This window comes from Somniosus microcephalus, unplaced genomic scaffold (assembly GCF_052327205.1).
Source record: "Somniosus microcephalus isolate GS21.2 unplaced genomic scaffold, FLI_Smic_1.0 unresolved_chr1, whole genome shotgun sequence".
Lineage (NCBI taxonomy): Eukaryota > Metazoa > Chordata > Chondrichthyes > Squaliformes > Somniosidae > Somniosus > Somniosus microcephalus.
Genome location: NW_028225179.1, coordinates 153,683,686 through 153,705,832, shown reverse-complemented (window position 1 = coordinate 153,705,832; position 22,147 = coordinate 153,683,686). Strand labels below are relative to the sequence as shown.

The 22,147-nt window shown below is 48.6% G+C and overlaps 1 protein-coding gene across 1 annotated transcript in view; it reads right to left on the bottom strand.

Annotated features, from left to right (window-relative positions):
- The window catches only part of LOC147096270 (butyrophilin subfamily 3 member A3-like), a 50,312-nt gene extending 28,472 nt beyond the window's left edge, over positions 1–21,840 (bottom strand). Inside the window, exons 1-4 of the mRNA XM_085975127.1 lie at positions 21,729–21,840; positions 16,716–16,811; positions 9,907–10,260; positions 7,862–8,146 (exon numbers count right to left, since the gene is read on the bottom strand). Of these exons, the coding sequence (XP_085831253.1) occupies positions 7,862–8,146; positions 9,907–10,260; positions 16,716–16,773 (697 nt within the window). The 5' untranslated portion in view covers positions 16,774–16,811; positions 21,729–21,840. The remainder of the gene's footprint in view (positions 1–7,861; positions 8,147–9,906; positions 10,261–16,715; positions 16,812–21,728) is intronic.
- Between the last annotated feature and the right edge of the window lie 307 nt (positions 21,841–22,147).

The window sequence follows — 22,147 nt, the reverse complement described above, 5'->3', positions numbered from 1 at the left end:
TCACTTCGTTAGTTATTCTCTAATGGTAAGCAACGATGTTCTCTTTTGGCTTGCTAATCTGTGGAGAGCTGATTTAACTTCAGAATTTTTCTCTTCATCTCTTTCAGCCACTTCTGACACCATGTATTGATTTCTTTGTGGGTTCAATGATGAGACATTTATGAAAGAGAATGAGTTTTTATCTAAAGTCTGTTCAACTCTTTATACAGCATTTCATGAGACACTCTGCTAGTGATGCATCTAGAACGAAACTGAAACTAAACTAACTGCCTTGCTTCTCTCGGTCACATGCCCTCTGCTGGTCAGGCACAAGCAATCAATACATGCTATTAAGGCATCATAATCGAACAGGCAAATACCATCTCTATTTGCTGATATCATTACAAAATGGAAGCGCACAGCTGTGCTTTCGCATTCACGGAGAACTCAGCGGCTTCTTTTCCACCAATTGTCATCACGGTGGGAATCCATTTTTAGATTAGCCCATCTGCTCTCACCTCCCCCCACAATTTTTTAACCTCCCTCTCCCGAGGCGTTGATTTGTAACTGGGCACTGATCGACCAAGTAACTGGCCCCCTTGTCCCCCGCCCACTTATGAGTGTAGACAATGAGTGCCAGCAGGCTATTTTACTATGGGAGGGGGCACTTTACAATCGAGCTTGATCCTGTCCTCATTCAATATGCTCTTTCTATCTGGAGGGGTGGGGGTGTCATTAGATGGTGATCAGGAGTCATAACGGCACAGGAGGCCATTCGGCCCATCGAGTCCATGCCGGCTCTCTGTAGAGCAATCCAGTCAGTCCCATTCCCCCGCTCTATCCCCGTTGCCCTGCAAGTTTATTTCCCTCAAGTGCCTATCCAGTCTCCCCTTGAAAACATTGAGTGTCTCTGCTTCCACCACTTCCGTCGGCAGCGAGTTCCAGGTCATCACCACTCGCTGCGTAAAAACGTTTTTCCTCACATCCCCCCTGTATCTCTTGCCCAAAACCTTAAATCTGTGTCCCCTAGTCCTTGTACCATCAACGAGTGGGAACAGCCTTTCCCCGTCTAACCTATTCAAACCTGTCATAATCTTGTACACCTCTATCAAATCACCCCTCAACCTCCTTTACTCTAATGAAAACAAATCCAGCTTCTCCAACCTGTCCTTGTAGCCAAGATCCCCCATCCCCGGAACCATTCTGGTAAATCTCCTCTGCACCCGCTCAAGGGCCTTCACATCCTTCCTAAAGTGTGGTGACCAGAACTGGACGCAATACTCCAGCTGTGGTCTAACCAGCACTTTATAAAGGTTCAGCATAACTTCTCTACTTTTGTACTCAATACCTCTATTTATGAAGCCCAAGATCCCATATTGTTAACTACTTTCTCAATATGTCCCATCACCTTCAGAGACCTATGCATATTAATTCCCAGGTCCCTCTGTCCCGGCACACTCTTTAAAACTGTGCCATTAAGTGTATATTGCCTCTCCCTGTTCCTTCTGCCAAAATGCATCACCTCACACTTCTCCATATTAAATTCCATCTGCCACTTGTCTGCCCATTCTGCTAGCCTTTCTATGTCCTGTTGCAGGAGTAAGTGTCCTGACTTAAAAAGCTTCTAAAAAGCATTTCTTCAAATAGTTATCCAGTTCCCTTTTGAAAGGGATTGTGCTTTCTGCTTCCTGTAGTGTATGTACCTTTAAGGGGAGAACTACTTTTTACAGCTCCTGTATACTGTAGTACCGGCAGTGACCACACCTGTATATAAACCCTGAGTAGGGATCTGTACGTTTAGTTTTAGAGTAACCCTCATCCAGTAAATACCTGTTGATTGTTCCCTGCAGTCTCGTGTCTAGTTATTGAAGGACACACAACATAAAAATACACGGATCTAACATTGGCGACAAGGCAGATTCGAACCTACCTGCAACTCTGCATCACCTCCCAGAAAAGGCCGAGCAGCATCGACGGGAGAAGAGAGAGGGCAGAGCGCACAGGGCGCAGCCGGTGTTCAGGACCGAGCGGCGTCGACGGGAGAAGAGGGAGGGTAGAGCGCACAGGGCGCAGCCGGTGTTCAGGACCGAACGGCATCGACGGGAGAAGAGAGAGAGGCGTGAAGGAAAACGCGCAGAGCGCAGCCGGTGTTCAAGGGACGAGCAGCGTCAGCGGGGAAGAAAGGGAAACGCGCAGAGCGCAGCCGGTGTTCAAGGGCCGAGCAGCCGCAGCGGAGAAGAAGGGAAAGCGCGGGAAATGCCATTTTGAGCCGCGAGAAGAAGGGAGAGCGCGGGAAAACGCCATTTTGAGCCAGTCTAACCACACCCAGGGATGCCAAAGAGTGGCAGTATCACAGCGTTCGACAATGAAGTCGAAGATTGGACGACATATGTCGAATGCATAGAAGTGTACTGCAAGGCGAATGAAGTGCCAGATGAGAGGAAAGCGCTGGTATTGTTGAATTCCATGGGTGCAAAAACATATGGCTTACTGCGAAACCTAGTAACCCCAGAGAAGCCAGTGGAAAAGGATTTTGGAAACATAGTGTCATACCTACAGAACCACTTAAACCCCACACCGCTGCTGATAGCAGAAAGATTTAAGTTTCACAAGAGGAACCAGCATAAAGATGAAAGTAATGCTGAGTATTTAACGGAACTGCGCAAGCTATCGAAACACTGCCAGTTTGGAACAGGACTAGCAGATACTTTAAGGGACAAGTTTGTGTGTGGGCTTCAAAGTGAAGGAACCCAGAAACAGCTTCTATCAGAAAAGGATCTTACGCTGGACAAGGCTTTCAGCATGGCAGTATCACACGAAGCAGCCGCACGGGGCGCTGCAGAGATACAACGGAGACCGCAAGAATATGGCACAAATAAAATGTCATATGGAACAGTGAAGTGCTATCGCTGCGGCAGAACAACACACGACCATAATGATTGCTGGTTCAAGGACAAAGTGTGCAGACAGTGTGGAAAAATAGGACACATAGCAAGAATCTGCAGGTCGGGAAAGAAAACCAGCAGCAAGAAATCTCCACAGGAGAAGTACAAGAAGGTACATAAGGTGACGGAGATTAGTTCAGACGAACAGAAAAGTGATACAGACTCCGGATGCAAGGAGCTGGGTTGTCTGAAACTACATAAGGTGATCCAAACAGAGGATCACCAAACTATCTGAGTCACGCTCAAGATAGCTGGAGTCCAAGTGAAAATGGAATTTTCATAAACCGAAAGGACTACAAGCGGCTATTCTCACATATACCGTTGAAAGATACAAAGATTGTCTTGAAGACGTACACGGGGCAAAAAGTCTACCCCAAAGGAAAAATAAGGGTGAACATTATATATAACGGTAAGGAAACACCAAAAATGGACCTATATGTATTGCCAGATGGAGGACCACCACTACTAGGACGTGAATGGATCTGGAAGATACAGCTAGATTGGCATTCCATACAAGCACTGACTGTAGATGCCAAAAAGGATGATGACGCCACACCTGGATGACTGTCAAAAATGCTAACTGATGCTCAAGAAGCGTTCCAGGAGGGACTTGGAACACTAAAAGGCATAACAGCGACGATCAAAATAGAGGAAAATGCAAGCCCAACGTTTTTTAAGGCCAGACCGGTGCCTTATGCGATCCGCCCAGCCGTCGAAGCAGAGCTGGAAGGTTTGGAACGTTCAGGAGTACTGTCCAAAGTGGACTGGAGCGAGTGGGCTACACCCATCGCTCCTGTAATGAAGAGGTCGTTGAGTAATATGCCTGGGGAACCAAAGAAGGTTCGCATCTGTGGGGACTTTAAGGTGACAGTGAACCCAGTCCTTCACACGGTACAATATCCGCTTCCGCGGATTGAAGATATTTTCGCCTCGCTATCTGGAGGGAAATGCTTCACTAAGATTGATCTGGCCCAGGCGTACCTGCAAATGGAGGTAGAAGAAGCCTCGAAACAGTACCTCACGATCAACACTCATAAAGGTCTCTACCAATACAACCGGCTGGTGTTCGGGGTAGCATCAGCTCCGGCTATTTGGCAAAGGGCAATGGATCAAGTTCTGCAAGGGATTCCAGGGACCCAGTGTTATTTGGACGACATCCTGGTCACGGGCGAAAATGACAGTGATCACCTTGCCAACCTGGAGCAGGTGCTCACTAGATTGAAGGAATATGGGCTCCGAGCAAATCGCCACAAATGCGAGTTTTTCCAGAAGCAGATCTCGTATTGTGGCCAAGTTATTGATGAAGAGGGGTTACATAAGTCCCCTGAAAAGATTGAGGCAGTAGTCAAGGCTCCAGCACTGGAAAATGTGTCACAACTGAGGTCGTTCCTCGGGCTGGTGAACTACTACCGTAAGTTCTTGCCGAATTTGTCTACAGTACTACACCCACTGAACACCCTACTGCAAATGGGGGTACCATGGAAGTGGAATGACGCATGTAAATGAGCTTTCCAGAAGTGCAAAGAATTGATCACATCAAAAGAGGTGTTGGCTCATTTCAACCCAGCACTATCAATTCGGTTGGTGTGTGATGCATCACCCTATGGCATTGGAGCGGTGCTGTCGCACAAGTTCCCGGACGGCTCGGAGAGGCCGGTAGCCTTTGCGTCTCGGTCACTAACATCAGCCAAGCGTAACTACGCCCAGATTGACAGGGAGGCCCTTAGCCTAGTGTGGGGAGTGAAAAAGTTCAACCACTATCTGCACGGGCAGAAGTTCACCTTGCTGACTGACCACCAACCACTTGTCTCCATCTTTAATCCAAAGAAGGGCGTGCCGGTGATGACTGCGCAACGGCTACAAAGATGGTCCCTTTTTCTAGGGGTGAACCAATATGAAATCAAGTATAAGGACACGAAACAGCATGGAAACGCTGATGGGCTATCACGCCTGCCACTGCCTACTGCGGAGGAAGCACCAGCAGTGGACCCTGTCGAAATATTTTATTTGACTATAATTGAACGCTTGCCAGTAACTAACGCTGATATAGAGAAGGAGACCCGAAATGACCCGACACTGTCTCGGGTATATGACTTGACGGTGAAGGGATGGCCAACACATGGCGACTCACTGTTGCCAGCATTCTCATCCAGAAGAGAACAGCTGTCAGTATGCCAGGGAACCTTGATGTGTGGATCCCGAGTGGTAATTCCACCCAAGTTAAGGGAGAGAGTGCTAAATGAGCTTCACGAAGGCCATCTGGGAGGGGTAAAAATGAAAAGCCGTGCTAGGGCTTATGTGTGGTGGCCGGGGATTGATCAGCAAATTGAGGACCTGACAAAGAGCTGTTCAGGATGCCAGAAGGTCCAAAATGCACCACCACATGCCCCTCTACACCCATGGGAGTGGCCCTCATCTCCATGGCAACGGGTGCATATTGATTTTGCTGGTCCATTCATGGACTCAATGTTTCTAATAGCTGTGGATGCGCACTCGAAATGGCCTGAGGTGATCAAAATGCCGTCCACCACCACGGAGAAAACTATTGCAGTCCTACGGACCATATTTGCCAGGAACGGCTTGCCAGAGCAGATTTGCTCTGATAACGGACCACAGTTTGTGTCCGAAGAGTTTCGAAGATTCATGAAAAGGAATGGGGCAAGGCATTACACATCCGCCCCGTATCATCCAGCCACAAATGGATTGGCTGAGAGGTTCGTACAAACCTTTAAGAAAGCAGTAAGGGCCATGTGCGATGACGACATTCCACTGCAGTATAAGGTGGACAATTTCCTGTTAGCCTACAGAAATGCGACACATGCAGTCACCAACCAGACCCCGGCCATGATGTTCTTTAACCGAAGGTTGAGATCTCGTCTGGATTTGCTCAGACCAAATGTACGAAGAGATGTTGAGAATAAGCAATTCCAGCACATCAATGAGAAGCCAACAAGGAGCTTCAATGTAGGGCAACCAGTCTTGGCCCGCGACTACCGAACAGAGAAATGGCAACCAGGAACGATATGCACACGGCAGGGGCCACTAATGTATACAGTGGATGTTGGGGAGAACATTGTGAGACGCCATGTTGACCAGATCCTAGAGTCACAGGAACGAGTCAACCCCATGGCTCGCGCACCTGGTGATGAACCCGACATACAGGAAGCATCTACCCCAGAAACAGTAGCATCGGAAGCTGATGAACCAACTGACGACAGGGGGCCTCCGCACCAAGAACAAGACACTCAGGAAAGGCGCTATCCAGAAAGGATCAGGAAGCCGCCCCAAAGACTGAATTTATAAATGACCTATTTTCAGTTAATGTGCATGTTAAAAGTGTTAATTGTTAAATGAATGTTATGGTACTGTCAATCTAAAAGGTGAGGAATTGTAGTGTATGTACCTTTAAGGGGCGAACTACTTTTTACAGCTCCTGTATACTGTAGCACCGGCAGTGACCACACCTGTATATAAACCCTGAGTAGGGATCTGTACGTTTAGTTTTAGAGTAACCCTCATCCAGTAAATACCTGTTGATTGTTCCCTGCAGTCTCGTGTCTAGTTATTGAAGGACACACAACATCAAAATACACGGATCTAACACTTCCCCTGCTGTTTCTGGCTGGACTTTCCATGTCCCAACAACACTCTGTGTAAAATATTGCTCCGAACCTCTCCCTCTGTCCCTTTGCCAACGATCGGAGTAACTGACTCACCGACCCTGCAGAAAGAGTTCTTTTTTCTGCTGCTCCCTTCCTAACTTTGACCACCTCGACCAGATCTCCTCTTACACCCTCTCTGCGCCAACGTGTGACCCAGGGGCACCCAAGAGAAATGACATTCCCAGCCCCACCCAGAGGAAGTGTAGACGGGAGCACAGAACCACAGGGAGGCATTGATCGATTAAGCGAGTGGGCCAAAACTGTGGGCCAGATGGACTTCAATGCAGTTAAGTGTTAGGTCATCCATTAGACCAAAACAAAAAGATTTGTAAAATGGTGAGAAGTTAGGAACAGTGAAGGTCCATAGAGATTGAGGAGTCCATGAACACAGATCACTAAAATACAGTGGTCAGGTACAAAGATTAATCAGAAAGGCGAATGGAATGTTATCCGTTATAATGAGAGGGCGAGAATATTGAGGGGGGTAAAGTTTTGCAATAGTTATTCTCCCACAGAAAGCAGTAGATGCTAACTCAAATTAATCATTTTAAATCTGGATTGGATAGATTTATTTTTGCGAGCCAAGGGGATTAAGGGATACGGAGCCAAGGCAGGCGGATGGAGTTAGGATACAGATCAACCATGATCTCAGTGAATGGCAGAACAGGCTCGAGGGGCTGAATGGCCTCCTCCTGTTCCTGTGTTTCCCACCCCCTCCCCTGCTTTTTCCCCCCTCCTTAAAGACCATTTCTCATGTGTTTCTTGACAAGGGAATAGAAAGACTATCTCTACAGCACCTTTCCCCACCTCAGGACGTCTCAAAGCGCTTTACAGCCAATGAAGTACTTTTTGAAGTGGAGTCGCTGTTGTAATGTAGGAAACGCAACAGCCAATTTGTGCACAGCAAGCTCCCACAAACAGCAATGTGACAATGATCAGGTCATCTGTATTTTTGGTGTTGATTGAGGGATAAATATTGGCCCAGGTCACCAGGGGAGAACGTCCCCCTGCTCTTCTTCCAATAGTGGCCGTGGGATCTTTTACATCCACGTGAGAGGGCAGACGGGGCCTTGGTTTAATGTCTCATCCGATAGACGGCACCTCCGACAGTGCAGCACTCCCTCAGTACCGCACTGGGAGTGTCAGCCTTGATTACGGACTCAAGTCTCTGGAGTAGGGACACAAACGTCAAAAAGTATTTCATTGGCCGTCAAGCGCTTTGGTAAAATGGGCGTTCTTCCTTTCTGTTGATTAGCGTGCCGTCACTTTACTGACCTGGGATGTGGATGCTAAACTCCTCCGAACGTTTCAAGATGGGGCTGTGAACCAGACACTTGAATGTGTTGGAGGAGATACTCGTCACCTCGATAGCGCTGGACATGCTGTAGAAGCCGTCCGCGCTCCTGGTCGTCGTGGTCTGGGCCTTGGCAGTCATGTTCTTGCCGTTCTCGCCTGCCCAGTGCATCATGGGAGCCGGGTACCAGCCGGACGAGTCACACTGGATCCCGATTCCGGCCTTGTGGTATCCATCCAATCGTATCGCGGGCCGGAGACCCAAATCTAGGGTTAGAAGGGTGGTCAGTCACCGGGAGGGAGTGCAATCAAGCTACAATTATATTAGGTATAAGCGGGGGGGGGGGGGAAAGAGGGGAGCAGGGGGGTGGGGGAAAGAGTGGGGGTAACGGAGGGAGCGAGCGAGGGCAGCGGCGAGAGAGAAGAGTGGACAGGGAGAGAGGGGGGAAGGCGAGAGGGATGGGGGGTGGGGAAGGGGGAAGAGAGGGGGTAACAGAGGGGGCGAGCGAGGGGAGCGGTGAGAGAGAAGAATAGACAGGGAGAGAAGGGGAGGTTGAGAGAGGGGAGCAGGGGCTAAGAGAGGGGGGAACGGAGGGGGCGAGTGAGGGGACCGGAGAGAGAGGAGTGTGGACGGTGGGGTGGGGTGCAAGAGAGGGGAGGAGCAAGGGGACCGGTGAGAGAGAAGAGCGGACAGGGAGAGATGGGGGAGTGGGGGGGAACGGAGCATGCGAGCGAGGGGACCGGAGAGAGAGAAGAGCAGACAGGGAGAGAGGGGAGCGGGCAAGAGAGAAGAGCAGAGAGGAAGAGAGGGGGGAGGGCGAGAGAAAAGAGTGGACAGAGATAGAGGGGGGAGGGTGAGAGAGAAGAGCGGACAGGGAGAGAGGGGGGAGCGGGGGGGAATGGAGGGAGCGAGCGAGGAGACCGGAGAGAGAGAGATGAGCGGACAGGGAGAGAGGGGGGAAGAACGGAGGGAGCAAGTGAGGGGACCGGAGAGAGAGGGGAGCGGACAGGGAGAGAGGGGGCAATGGAGGGGGGAGGGCGAGAGAGAAGTCAGACGGAGGTGAGAGAGAGAGGCCAAAAAAGAGCCACCAAATTTTGGAAACACCTAAAAATGAGCAACCCCCACTGCTATCATTACGAAGCCCTGAAATGCCAAGAAAGGATCATAAAAAGAGTCCCCTCAGTCAACTAGTCCTGGGACTCAGTGAAGTAACTACTAACACTACTAATAATAACCAACACTACTAATAATAACCAGCCCCAGGACAGTGACATCATAGCACAGAGAATTTGACATAACACAATTGTCACTAAACAAAAGGAAAAATATCTGACATATTGGACAGAAACAACAAAAACCCAAAACAAACTTGATTGCTACTTGGCCCTAAACAGACAATACAACATGGCTGAATACCTGACCACGGTAAAAGATAGCAAATTGAGAAAAACCTTGACTATGTACAGACTTAGTGAGCATAGCCTGGCCATCGAAAAAGGCAGACACAGACAGACCTGGCTGCCAAGAGAGGACAGGATATGCTCTCACTGCAGTCAGGGAGTGGTGGAGACAGAGATGCACTTCCTCACAGCTTGTGGAAAATATCAGGGCATAAGGGGGAATTTCTACCCAAAATTCATAAAAATATGCCCTGAATTCAAAAATTTGAATGACGACCAAAAACTCCCATACCTATTAGGGGATGAGAGAAATTGTGTAACTTTAGCGGCAAACTATGTTACAGCTTGCCATAAGCAGAGGGACAACCATAAAATCTAAGAAAAGAGTATATACATATTATATGAGTGTATATTTATACACACAGGGATGTATCTGTTTATACACTGTATGGATAGATCTGCGTTTATGTGTTCAACCATAAATGTTTTTTTCGGTGCTTTGGCAACATAAGATGTACATTGTCATGCCAATAATGCAATTTGAATTGAATTGAATTGAGAGAGAGAGAGAGAGAGAGGTGACAATCAAGCGGAGAGAAGGTCCTTTAGCGACAGGCGTGACTTACTGGCGACTTTCAGTTGAACAGACGCTTGTTCAATGATCTTGCGGTGCTCGACCATGCAGAGGTAGTCGCCTTCGTCCTGCAGCCGGACGTCCTTCAGCTGGAGAGAGACGTTCCCCTGCTTGAACTTGTCCTTGAAGAGCGCAGTCCGCCCCCTGTAGGCCTCGTCCTGGTCCTCCACCACGTCCTGCCCGAAGCGGTACAGGAGGATGGAGGTGTGCAGCTTCGCGTCGCTCCGCGCCCACCGCACCTCCATGTCAGCCGAGGGCTTCTCCGGGATCAGTTGGCATTCCAACACAGCAACCCCGCCAACCATGGCTACGATTGGCGCTTCGGGCCCAGTCACCCCGAACTCATCTGGTGGAGTGTGAGGGGGGAGGGGGGGGCGAGAAAAGACGACACGAGCGTTAATCCATTCATTAAAAACCAGGAGTACAATGGCTTTCATTTATCTAAAGAAAGAATTTGCATTTCTATCCAGCCTTTCACCATCTCCGGACATCCCAACACGCTTTACAGCCAATGAAGTGCGGTCAGTGTTGTAATGTTGGAAACACGGCAGCCCTCCGCAATCTCAGGTCCTCGAGGACAAGGAGCTCAGAGTTACGGACAATAAGGAGTCTGGGACTGAGCACGTGAGCTCTTTCAAAGAGCTGGCACAGGCATGACGGGCCGAATGGCCTCCTTCAGTGCTGTAGGTTTCTATGATCTCGGCGCTCCTCCAATTCCGGCCTCTTGCGCATCCCCCGATTTTAATCGCGCCACCATTGGTGGCCGTGCCTTCAGCTGTCTGGGCCCTAAGCTCTGGAATTCCCTCCCTAATCCTCTCCGCCTCTCTCTCTGCCTTTCAGACTCTCTGTAAAACCTACCTCTTTGACCATACTTTTGGTCACCAGTCCTAATATAATCTTACGTGGCTCGGTGTGATATCCGAGTGGTAAGGTCAGGAACTGAGAGAAGCGAGATGTTAGGAACAAAGCCCAACTGTTTATTTACCCGGTGTAGCAGAGAAACATCTCTTACAAGCTGGAGGCAAGGCACACAATCCTTACTGCACGATCACAAGATGGAGGATGAACCTCTGAGTCATACCCATAATGCAATGCCACATTACCGTACTAACTGGTGTACCAGGACATTGAATACATGACCCATTACCTTAAATACTGGTGAATGTGAACCCTTAATATTTGGCTCCATCTGGTGGATAACTTAAACATTACATCCCAGATTACTATATCCCTCCCCTCTTAAGTTGAACATTAATTTCTTAACAACATTCTTAAAAAGTCCCCATAGGAAACTCCTTTAACGATAGTCCATACTGAACGAATCTAGCAGGTCGTTATCAATCTCTCTGGTGGCTTGTGAGGCCTTGGTGAACGTCTTACAGTCAAGTTCCTGCTTGGTTGTGGTAGAGCCACCTGCTGCTCCTGAGCAGTACTCAGAGTATCTGACTCTGCTACGATGGTTTCCTCTTGATGAAGGGGTCTAGGTGGAACTGGCTCTGTTCGTGGTGGTGGTACCACCGATGCATTTGGATAACTGGGGGCCAACTTGTCCTCCGACATCTCCTCTGGAACCTCCATTTCGATTTCCCCTTGTCTGGTCAGTATCTGATCTACATGTCTGCGTACTACCTGGCCAGTTCCCACCATGACCGTATATGATACTGGACCGGTCATTGCGTCTATGACGCCAGGAATCCATTTTGGACCATAACTGAAATTCCTGGTAAGGACCGCATCTCCTTCTCCAAAACTGCGGCTCTTTGTCCTTCTGTCATGGTTCTCCTTTTGTTTGATTTGTCGGTTTTCCACCTTCCTTTTTAGATCTGGGTGAACCAGGTCAAGAGTGGAGCGTAGTCGATGTCCTAACAACAGCTCAGCAGGAGAGAGTCCTGTGGTAGATTGAGGTGTTAATTCTGTAGCTGAACAGAACTCGTGACACCTTGGCTGCCAAACTCCCTTCCGCACTTTTTTTCATCATCTCCTTAAATGTTTGTACGGCTCTCTCTGCAAGTCCATTTGAAGACGGATGATATGGAGCTGAGGTCACGTGCACTATGCCATTGTTTCTCATGAACTCTTTTGTTTCTGTACTCACAAAACACGTGGCATTGTCACTTACTACGATCTCCGGTAGCCCTTGATTACTAAAACTCCTACGCAGGCAGTCTATAGTAACAGTAGATGAAGCAGAATTTACAGGATACACATCCATCCATTTGGAATGGGCATCAATGATTATGAGGAACATCTTTCCCATGAATGGACCCGCATAATCTACATGTAATCTTCTCCATGGTTTATCCGGCCACTCCCAGGGGTGGAGAGGAGCCGCTGCTGGTGCCTTCCTGTGTACTTGACAAGTGCTGCATGTCTTGACTAGATTTTCTATCTCCTCATCTAGCTTTGGCCACCACAAGTAACTCCTTGCCAAGGCTTTCATACGCGAAACTCCAGGATGACACTGATGTAGTTGCCCTAGGATAGACTGTCGTGCTGGCTGTGGAATAATCACTCGTGCTCCCCACAACACACAACCATCCTGCACACTCAGCTCTGTCTTCCTGACACTGTAAGGTATGAAATCAGTCCCTTCCGGATGCTGTGGCCAACCCCTCATCACATATTCTCGGACTCTAGACAGTACTGGATCTTTACCGGTCCATGTCCTTACTTGTTCTGCGTTCACAATTGCCGTGTCCGTGTCCTCCAACATCAAAGCTCTGTCCTCTGGAGCTGCACGGATAGGTGTGCCTGGCAGTGGAAGATGGCTCAAGGCATCTGCGTTCCCATGGTACTTGCCCGCCTTGTAAACGATGACATACTCATATGCCCTCAACGTCACTGCCCACCTCTGGATCCGGGGTGACACCATCTGTGGTACTGCTTTCATTTCATTAAAAAGAGATAGAAGAGGTTTATGATCGGTGCATATGGTGAATTTCCTGCCATATATGTACTTGTGAAACCTCTGTAACCCAAACATTACTGCTAACCCCTCTTTATCTAACTGGGAATAGTTTCTTTCCGCCGGTGTCAGAGTTCGAGACATAAACCCTATTGGTCTTTCTGTTCCATCTTCCAAGCTGTGTGAAAGAACCGCCCCCACCCCGTAAGGTGAAGCATCACAAGAGAGAATGATGTCTTTCTCTGCATTGTAGTGAACCAGCACATCCGGGCAGCACGGTGGCATAGTGGTTAGCACTGTTGCCTCACAGTGCCAGGGACCCGGGTTCGAATCCAGCCTCGGGTGACTGTCTGTGTGGAGTTTGCACATTCTCCCCGTGTTTGCGTGGGTTTCCTCCGGGTGCTCCAGTTTCCTCCCACAGTCCAAAGATGTGCGGGTTAGGTTGATTGGCTGTGATAAATTGACCCTTAGTGTTAGGGGGATTAAATACGTGGGGTTACGGGGATAGGGTGGGATATGTGTTGGTGTAGGGGTTACGGGGATCAGGTGGGATATGTGTCGGTGCAGGCTCGATGGGCCGAAATGGCCTCTATCTGCACTGTGGGGTTTCTGTGATTCTGTGATTCTGTGATCCGAGGACAGCATCAGTTTCTTGGACTGTTCAAATGAAACCTTCTGTTCCTCTTCCCACTGCCACTGTGTCTCCTTGCGCAGAAGTTTGTGAAGAGGTGCGAACACTGTTGCCAAGTTTGGTAAAAATCTGTTATAATAGTTTAGCAGTCCCAGGTAAGCTTTTAACTCAGTCACATTGGTAGGAACTGGGGCCTCCTGCAGTGCTTGTACCTTCTCCTTGATTGGATGGAGCCCGGTGGCATCCACTCTGTGTCCCAGGAACACGGCCTCATTCCCCAGGAAAGTGCACTTACTCCTCTTGAGCCGTAACCCAGCCTTATCCAATCTTTGTAGTACCTCTCTCAGAGTGCTCAGATGCTCCTGGTTGGTTCTTCCCGTCACCAGAATGTCATCCAGATAGATTGAAACATGTGGGATCCCTTGCAGTGCACCCTCGATAGTCCTCTGGAAAATAGCTGGACTAGATGAGACACCGAATGGTAAGCGGTTATAGGTAAACAAACCCTTGTGTGTATTTATGGTTACATGCTTCTTGGATTCCTCATCTAGTGTAATCTGCAAGTATGCATGACTCATATCCAGCTTCATGAATTTCTTCCCTCCAGCCAGGTTTGCAAAGAGATCCTCTGTTTTGGGAATAGGATACTGTTCTAGTTTAGACACCCTATTTACTGTCAATTTATAATCTCCACAGAGTCTTACCGAATTGTCCGGTTTTAAAACAGGTACAATGGGAGCTGCCCATTCTGAACATTTCATGGGTTCCAGTATGTTCTCTCTCAAAAGACAGTCAAGCTCAGCCTCTACCTTCGGTTTCATGGCATACGGCGCAGGTCGTTGTTTAAAAAACCTTGGCAGTGCCTCCTTGTCTACATAAATCTTAGCTGGGTGGCCATTAAATGTGCCAAGTTCTTCCTTGAACACGTTCTCATGTTCAATCAACACTTCTTGCAAAGACAACTGTTTGCCTCCCTCTATTTGATTTATTGCTCCCCACCTAATTTAAGTTCTTGTATCCAGCCCCGACCTAACAGGTTTGGTCCGGAACCCGATACTACAACTACAGTTAGCTGTTCTACAGTGTCCCTGTGTTGCAGTTACAGTAGCTGTACCCAATGTCGCCACTCGTTCACCGGTATATGTTTTAAGCTGCATAGAGCAAGACTTTAACTCTGGAACTTTTGCACGGTTCCACAATTTTGAGTACTCCTCCCTGTTCATTATGGTCACCCCGCATCCTGTATCCACTTCAAAGTTGACCTTAGAGCCATTTACTGTCAGTTGCAATGTGATAGGATCCACTTTTGGAATGTTCTCTACCATACTATGCATTATGAACATGTCGTCTTCTTTCTCAGCTTCTCCGCTGATGTGATGTGCTCCCTGTTTTTTCACTTCTCTTCCTAGGTTTTGCTTTCCTCCCCCTTTTGGTTTGTATTCCTCCACGGTTGCTTTTGCCCTGCATGCACGTTTTATGTGTCCTTTTTTCCCACACTTGTGGCACTTTTCCTCCAGAAACCTGCATTCCCTCGCCAGGTGATCATCATTGCATCTATAACATGCCTTTACATGCTCACGTTGTGGTTTCTGATGCATATTTAACTTGTGCACACTAACCTGACCTGCAACTTGCTTTGTAGTAGCCCAGTCTGAATCTTGCATTTCTTTTACATCTCGGTTCGCTGTCTCTATGGCTTGAGCAAGTTCCAATGCTTTTTCATACGTAAGCCCAGTCTCGGACAATAATCTCCGCTGCATTCGATCATCCATTATCCCGCAAACTAGCCTATCTCTCAGCATGTCTTTCAGGTTGTTGCCGTAATTGCAATCATGTGCCAATTTTCGCAACACCGCTACATAATCCAATACAGTCTCTCCCAGTTTTCTGTTCCATGAATTAAATTTGAAACGCTGTACAATCTCACTCGGTCTGGGATTGAAATGGTCCTTTAGCAAGGCCACTAAGTCAGCAGATGATCTGTCTACAGGCTTTGCAGGACTGCATAAGTTTCTCATTAAACTATACGTCTGACTTCCCACGGAAGTGAGCAAAATTGCTCTCCTTTTTCCGACATCATTTATATCATTTGCTTCAAAGAAATGCATCAACACCTTGCAGTATTCATCCCAGGTCTGCGTCTGAACATCAAAAGCAGAGATCTTTCCTACCGTAGCAGCCATAATCCGTTATTCAGTGCTCTTTTTCTTTTTTTTCTTTTTCAAGATGTGATCTGTTTATCCTCGTCACCAATATGTGATATCCGAGTGGTAAGGTCAGAAACTGAGAGAAGCAAGATATTAGGAACAAAACCCAACTGTTTATTTACCCGGCGTAGCAGAGAAACATCTCTTACAAGCTTGAGGCAAGGCACACAATTCTTACTGCATGATCACAAGATGGAGGATGAACCTCTGAGTCATACCCATAATGCAATGCCACATTACCGTACTAACTGGTGCACCAGGGCATTGAATACATGACCCATTACCTTAAATACTGGTGAATGTGAACCCTTAATATTTGGCTCCATCTGGTGGATAACTTAAACATTACATCCCAGGTTACAATACTCGGTGTCAAGTTTTGTTTGATAACTGCTCCTGTGAAGCACCTTGGGACATTTTACTACGTTAAAAGATGGAATAGATCATTGGGTAGCACTCTCGCCTCTCAATCAGAAGGTCGTGAGTACGAGTCCGATTCCAGAGAAACCATAATCCAGGCCGACACACCCAGTGCAGAGGTGCCGTCTTTCGGATATGACGTTAAACCGAGGCCCCGTCTGCCCTCTCGGGTGGGTGTAAAAGATCCCACGGCCACTATTTCGAAGAAAAGTTCTCCCCGGTGTCCTGGGGACAATATTTATCCCTCAGCCAGCTCCTAAAAACAGATTTTCTGGTCATCATGTGGGAGCTTGCTGTGCGCAATTTGGCTGCCGCGTTTCCTGCATTACAACAGTGACTGCACTTCAAAAAGTACTTCATTGGCTGTAAAGTGCTTTGGGATGTCCTGAGGTCGTGAAAGGCACTATAGAAATGCAAGATGTTTCTTTCTGCACATTTCAGTAAGTGGAGGTTAGCAATAAAGGGGGAGGGGGAGACTCAGTCGATTACAATGCTGCCTCTTCACAATCAGGGACCTCCTACTCTGCGAGCAGGCAATGAACATGCAATAACACAATGAACTTGTTCAAAACACGAGCCCCTGGCACACATCAATATTAAGCAAGGGGTTGAGATGTTTGGGCATTGGTGTCTCTCACCAGCCAGTGTAGAATGGATCCCGAGGAGGAGAATCAGAAGCAGGACCCAGGGCTCCATCCTCTCACTGAAGAACCTGAAGCCTGTCCGTGAAGGCCCTGAAAAAACAAGTGGTTTCGTTAGGAATCGACATACGTCTCCTTCACTCTTGAGCCACACCAGAGGTTGCGATGAGCCGTGAGGGGCTTTGGTGCACAGGGTGGGGGAGACACGGTTCCTGGGCAGCGGTGGAGGGGCCCCCTTAGCTTCCATCTGGGAACCTGCCTCGGGCCACACTTTCGCCCTGACTCACTGGGGCCGCAGCGAGCTCGCTCCAGGTCCCGCCCCCAACCCCTCGATTGCTCTGCTGTAACAGGAGGGCGAAGTCCGACACTGGATTTGGAGACTCAGCACTCACGAATAGCAACCTCTGCCCTCTGACCAGCACCCTCTGACCGGCACCCTCTGACCTCTGCCCACTGACTGGCAACCTCTGCCCGCTGACAGGCACCCTCTCACCTCTGCCCACTGACTGGCAACCTCTGCCCTCTGACAGGCACCCTCTGCCCGGAACACACTGTCCTACGACCGTCAGCCTCCGAACTCCGCCCACTGACTGGCAACCTCTGCCCTCTGACAGGCACCCTCTGACCGGAACCCACTGCCCTCCAACCGGCAGCCTCTGCCATCTGATCCCCTGCTCAGCGGCGGAATAACAATCTCAAACCAAACTGAACGCGGGCGGAGAGTCGGCAGTCACACGGCCCTCGCTGTGGGGCATCGCCCGGGGTGAGGGTGGCACACTGCTCCCTCTCGAGGCTGCTGGGGCCTCACTGGTGACATGTCGACTGGACTGGAAGGTCGTTCCTCAGGCAGCTGGTCAAACCTGTGCTCAGTGGTTCTTGCAGGTGAGAGCGGGTCTCCGGGTCCCTGGAATCATCGGAGAATCTGTCTTGGCAATCAGACAAACACGAACAGCAGACTGGATTTTGTACGTGACGTACAGATCCACTCCAGGTGACACAGCCAACAATTGATGAAGTGCATTAATCCGCTCCAGGTTTATATACTGACCCTTCCTCACTCACCCCCTTATATACGGACTGTGCAAATACTGGCACACACCCAGCGACCCCCACTGTAAATACTGACACACTCCCAGAGACCCCCTGTAAATACTGACACACACTCAGAGACCCCCCTGTAAATACTGGCACACACCCAGAGACCCCCTGTAAATAGTGACACACTCCCAGAGACCCCCTGTAAATAGTGACACACTCCCAGAGACCCCCTGTAAATAGTGACACACTCCCAGAGACCCCTGTAAATTCTGACACACACCCAGAGACCTTCCTGTAAATACTGACACACTCCCAGAGACCCCCTGTAAATACTGACACACTCCCAGAGACCCCCTGTAAATACTGACACACTTCCGGGGACTCCCTGTAAATACTGACACACTCCCAGAGACCCCCCTGTAAATACTGACACACTCCCCGAGACCCCCTGTAAATACTGACACAATACAATACAATACAATACAAATCGCTTTATTGGCATGATAAGGTACATCTTATGTTGCCAAAGCATCAAAATACATTTATGGTTGAACACATAAACGCGGTTCCATTCATACAGTGTATAAACAGGTATATCCCTGAGTTTATAAATATATTTTCGCCTTGTTTATATATACTCTTGTCTTAGTTTACTGGTTGTCCCTCTGTTCATGGCAAGCTGTAACATAGTGTGCCGCCAGTGTTACACAGCTTCTCTCCTCCCCCAGTAGGAATGGGAGTTTTTGGTTGTCAGTCAGATTTCTGAATTCAGGGCATATTTGTGAGAATTTTTGATAGAAATTCTCTCTGATGCCCTGATATTTTCCACAGGCTGTGAGGAAGTGCATCTCTGTCTCAACTACTCCCTGACTGCAGTGAGAGCATATCCTGTCATCTCTTGGCAGCCTGGTCTGCCTGTGTCTGCCTTTTTCGATCGCTAGGCTATGTTCGCTAAGTCTGTACCTTGTCAAGGTTCTTCTCAGTTTGTTATCCTTTACCATGGTCAGGTAATCAGCTATGTTGTATTGTCTGTTTAGGGCCAAGTAGCAATTGAGTTTGCTTTGGGTTTTTGTTGTTTCTGCCCAATATGACAGATATTTTTCCTTTTGCTTAGCGACGATTGTGTTGGGTCGAATTCTTTGTGTTACCCTGTCACTGTCCTGGGACTGGTTATTGTTAGTATTGTTATTAGTTACTTTATTGAGTCCCAGGACTAGTTGACTGAGGGTATTCTTCTTTATGGTCAGCTCTTGGCATTTCAGGGCGTCGTAGTGATAGCATTGGGGGTTGCTCATTTGTAGGTGATTCCAAAATTTGGTGGCTCTTTTTTGGATAGTGATTATTAATGGGTATTGGCCTAGTTCTGCCCTGCATGCGTTGTTTACTGTTTTCCTTTGAGTCCGGAGGATACTTTTACAGAATTCCGCATGTAGGATCTCAATTGGGTGTTTGTCCCATTTTGCAAAATCTTGTTGTGTTAGTGGTCCCCAGACCTCACTGCCATAGAGTGCAATTGGTTCAATTACTGATTTGAAAATTTTGAGCCAAATGCTAATTGGGATTTCTATTTGGATTGATTTTTTGATGGCATAGAAAGCCCTGTAAATACTGAAACACACCCAGAGACCCCCTGTAAATACTGAAACACACCCAGAGGCCCCCTGTAAATACTGACACTCCCAGAGACTCCCTGCAAATACTGACACACTCCCCGAGGCCTTCCTGTAAATACAGACACACTCCCAGAGACCCCCCTTGTAAATACTGACACACTCCCAGAGAGCCCCTGTAAATACTGACACACTCCCCGAGACTCTCTGTAAATACTGACACACTCCCCGAGACTCCCTGTAAATACTGACACACTCCCCGAGACCCCCTGTAAATACTGACACACTCCCAGAGACCCCCTGTGAATACTGACACACTCCCAGAGACCCCCTGTAAATACTGACACACTCCCAGAGACCCCCTGTAAATACAGGTACTGACACACTCCCAGAGACCCCCTGTAAATATTGACACACTCCCTGAGGCCTTCCTGTAAATACAGACACACTCCCAGAGACCCCCCTGTAAATACTGACACACTCCCAGAGAGCACCTGTAAATACTGACACACTCCCCAGGACCCCCTGTAAATACTGACACACTCCCCGAGACCCCATGTAAATACTGACACACTCCCAGAAACCTCCGTTAATACTGACACACTCCCAGAGACTCCCTGTAAATACTGACACACTCCCAGAGACTCCCTGTAAATACTGACACACTCCCCGAGACCACCCTGTAAATACTGACAGACTCCCTGAGACCCCCGTAAATACTGACACACTCCCTGAGACCCCCGTAAACACTGACACACACCCAGAGACGCCCTGTAAATACTGACACACTCCCAGAGACGCCCTGTAAATACTGACACACTCCCAGAGACCCCCCTGTAAATACTGACACACTCCCAGAGACTATCCTAGAAATCCTCCCACCTTGGGCTCCGTCTCCCACTCCACACACATTTGCACGAGGGAGGCCAATTCTCCCGACAACAACTTTCTTATATAGCGCGCCTTTAACTTAGTAAAATGTCCCAAGGCGCTGCACAGGAGCGTTATCAGACATAAGGCAACATTAGGACAAGTGACCAAAAGCTGGTCAAAGAAATAGGTTTTAAGGAGTGACTTAAAGGAGGAGAGCGAGGCGGAGAGATGTAGGGAGGGAATTCCAGAGCTTGGGGCTCAGGCAGCTGAGGGCACGGCCGCCAATGGTGGAGCGATTAAAATCGGGGATGCCCAAGAGGCCGGAATTGGAGGAGCGCAGAGATCTCAGAGGGTTGTAGGGCTGGAGAAGGTTACAGAGATAGGGAGGGGAGAGGCCATGGATGTAATGTATGTACCTTTAAGGGGGGGAACTACTTTTTACAGCTCATGTATACTGTAGTACCGGCAGTGACCACACCTGTATATAACGTTGAGTAGTAATCTGTACAGATCAGTTGCACTCTGAGCCACATTGAGTAAACACCATTTGTACCGTTCTCCGCAGTCTGTGTCTGATTATACACGGACGTAACAATGGAGGAATTGGGAAACAAGGATGATAATTTTAAAAATCGAGGTATTGCCGGACTGGGAGCCAGTGTAGGTCAGCGAGCACTGGGGTGACGGGACAGGAGTTAGGGAGTCCCACCAGATTGGGGGAAGCTTCACGGACCTCTCCTGCTTGCAACTCGCCCTCTGCACCCACCAAGACTGCCTCTATAACACTGGGCGCGGAGGCCCATCAGAGTGTTGGGGGGGGGGGGGGGCGGCGGTGACAGAGCCCGAGTTGTACCCGGACTCCTGGGGCAACATTCATCCCTCAAGCAACATCACAAAAAACACAGATTAACTGGTCATGCTCACACTGCTGTTGGTGGGAGCTTGCTGTGCGCAGTTTTGGCTGCTTTCCAACAGTGACTTCACCGCAAAAAAAAGTATTTCATTGGACGTAAAGTGCTGAGGATGTGAAAGGCGCTATAGAAATGCAGGTTCTTCCTTTCATGGTGTTCGCCTTGAGACTGGGGCCAGTGGATTTGGTGAATGTGACCTTCTGATTGAAATCAGCAAAAATCAATCGGAATTCAGCTGATTCAGTAATTGGGGAACTTGAATTGCCTTGTGTTTTGAGTATAGACTCAGTGTGTCAGTTTCAGGGGGTGGGTGTGTCGGGGGGGGGGAAGGAGAGCTGGTTCAGAGATGGTCCTGAGCCCCAGAGGTTCGGATCTCTCTTTTTTGCCATCTCACACACACCCATTAAAGTGGAGGCGCCACCGCCCAGATCCTGCACCTTGTACCCGACCAGAGAGAGAGAGAGAGAGAGAGAGAGAGAGAGAGAGAGAGACCTCGCCCTGGGCCACGCCGAACCTGGAAACCAACACAATGATCCCGATGTAGCGACTTGTATTCGCTACATTCAGGCAACACTCACCTGCCGGGACATCAAACACCTTCGCTGCTGCTTTTTAAACACCTTTATTCTCTTTTCAATGGATCCGAAGCAGGACAGGCCAACATGGCAATTCGAGCTGAGCCTTTCTCTAGTTTCACTTTTGAACCATTTTATATTCGACTTTATATTGGGGGCAGAGTCCCAGGCAGTAAATCATTTCAATCCCTCGCCTCTCCCAACTCTGCTTATTTTTTGTCTCCTCCCCCTTCCAAAAATAAAATTGGGAAATTGATGGACTTTTCTGTGTTTATTGCATTCGATTCCCCGGCTGTATGTTAGTATTGTGGCGGATCGCCACCTAAACGGGCGCAATCCACTTTTCCGTCCGTGGACAATAAATCGGGCATCTTGCCTTTAAGAAGCATGCTGTCTTTAAGGCATGACAAAGGAGCAGGCGT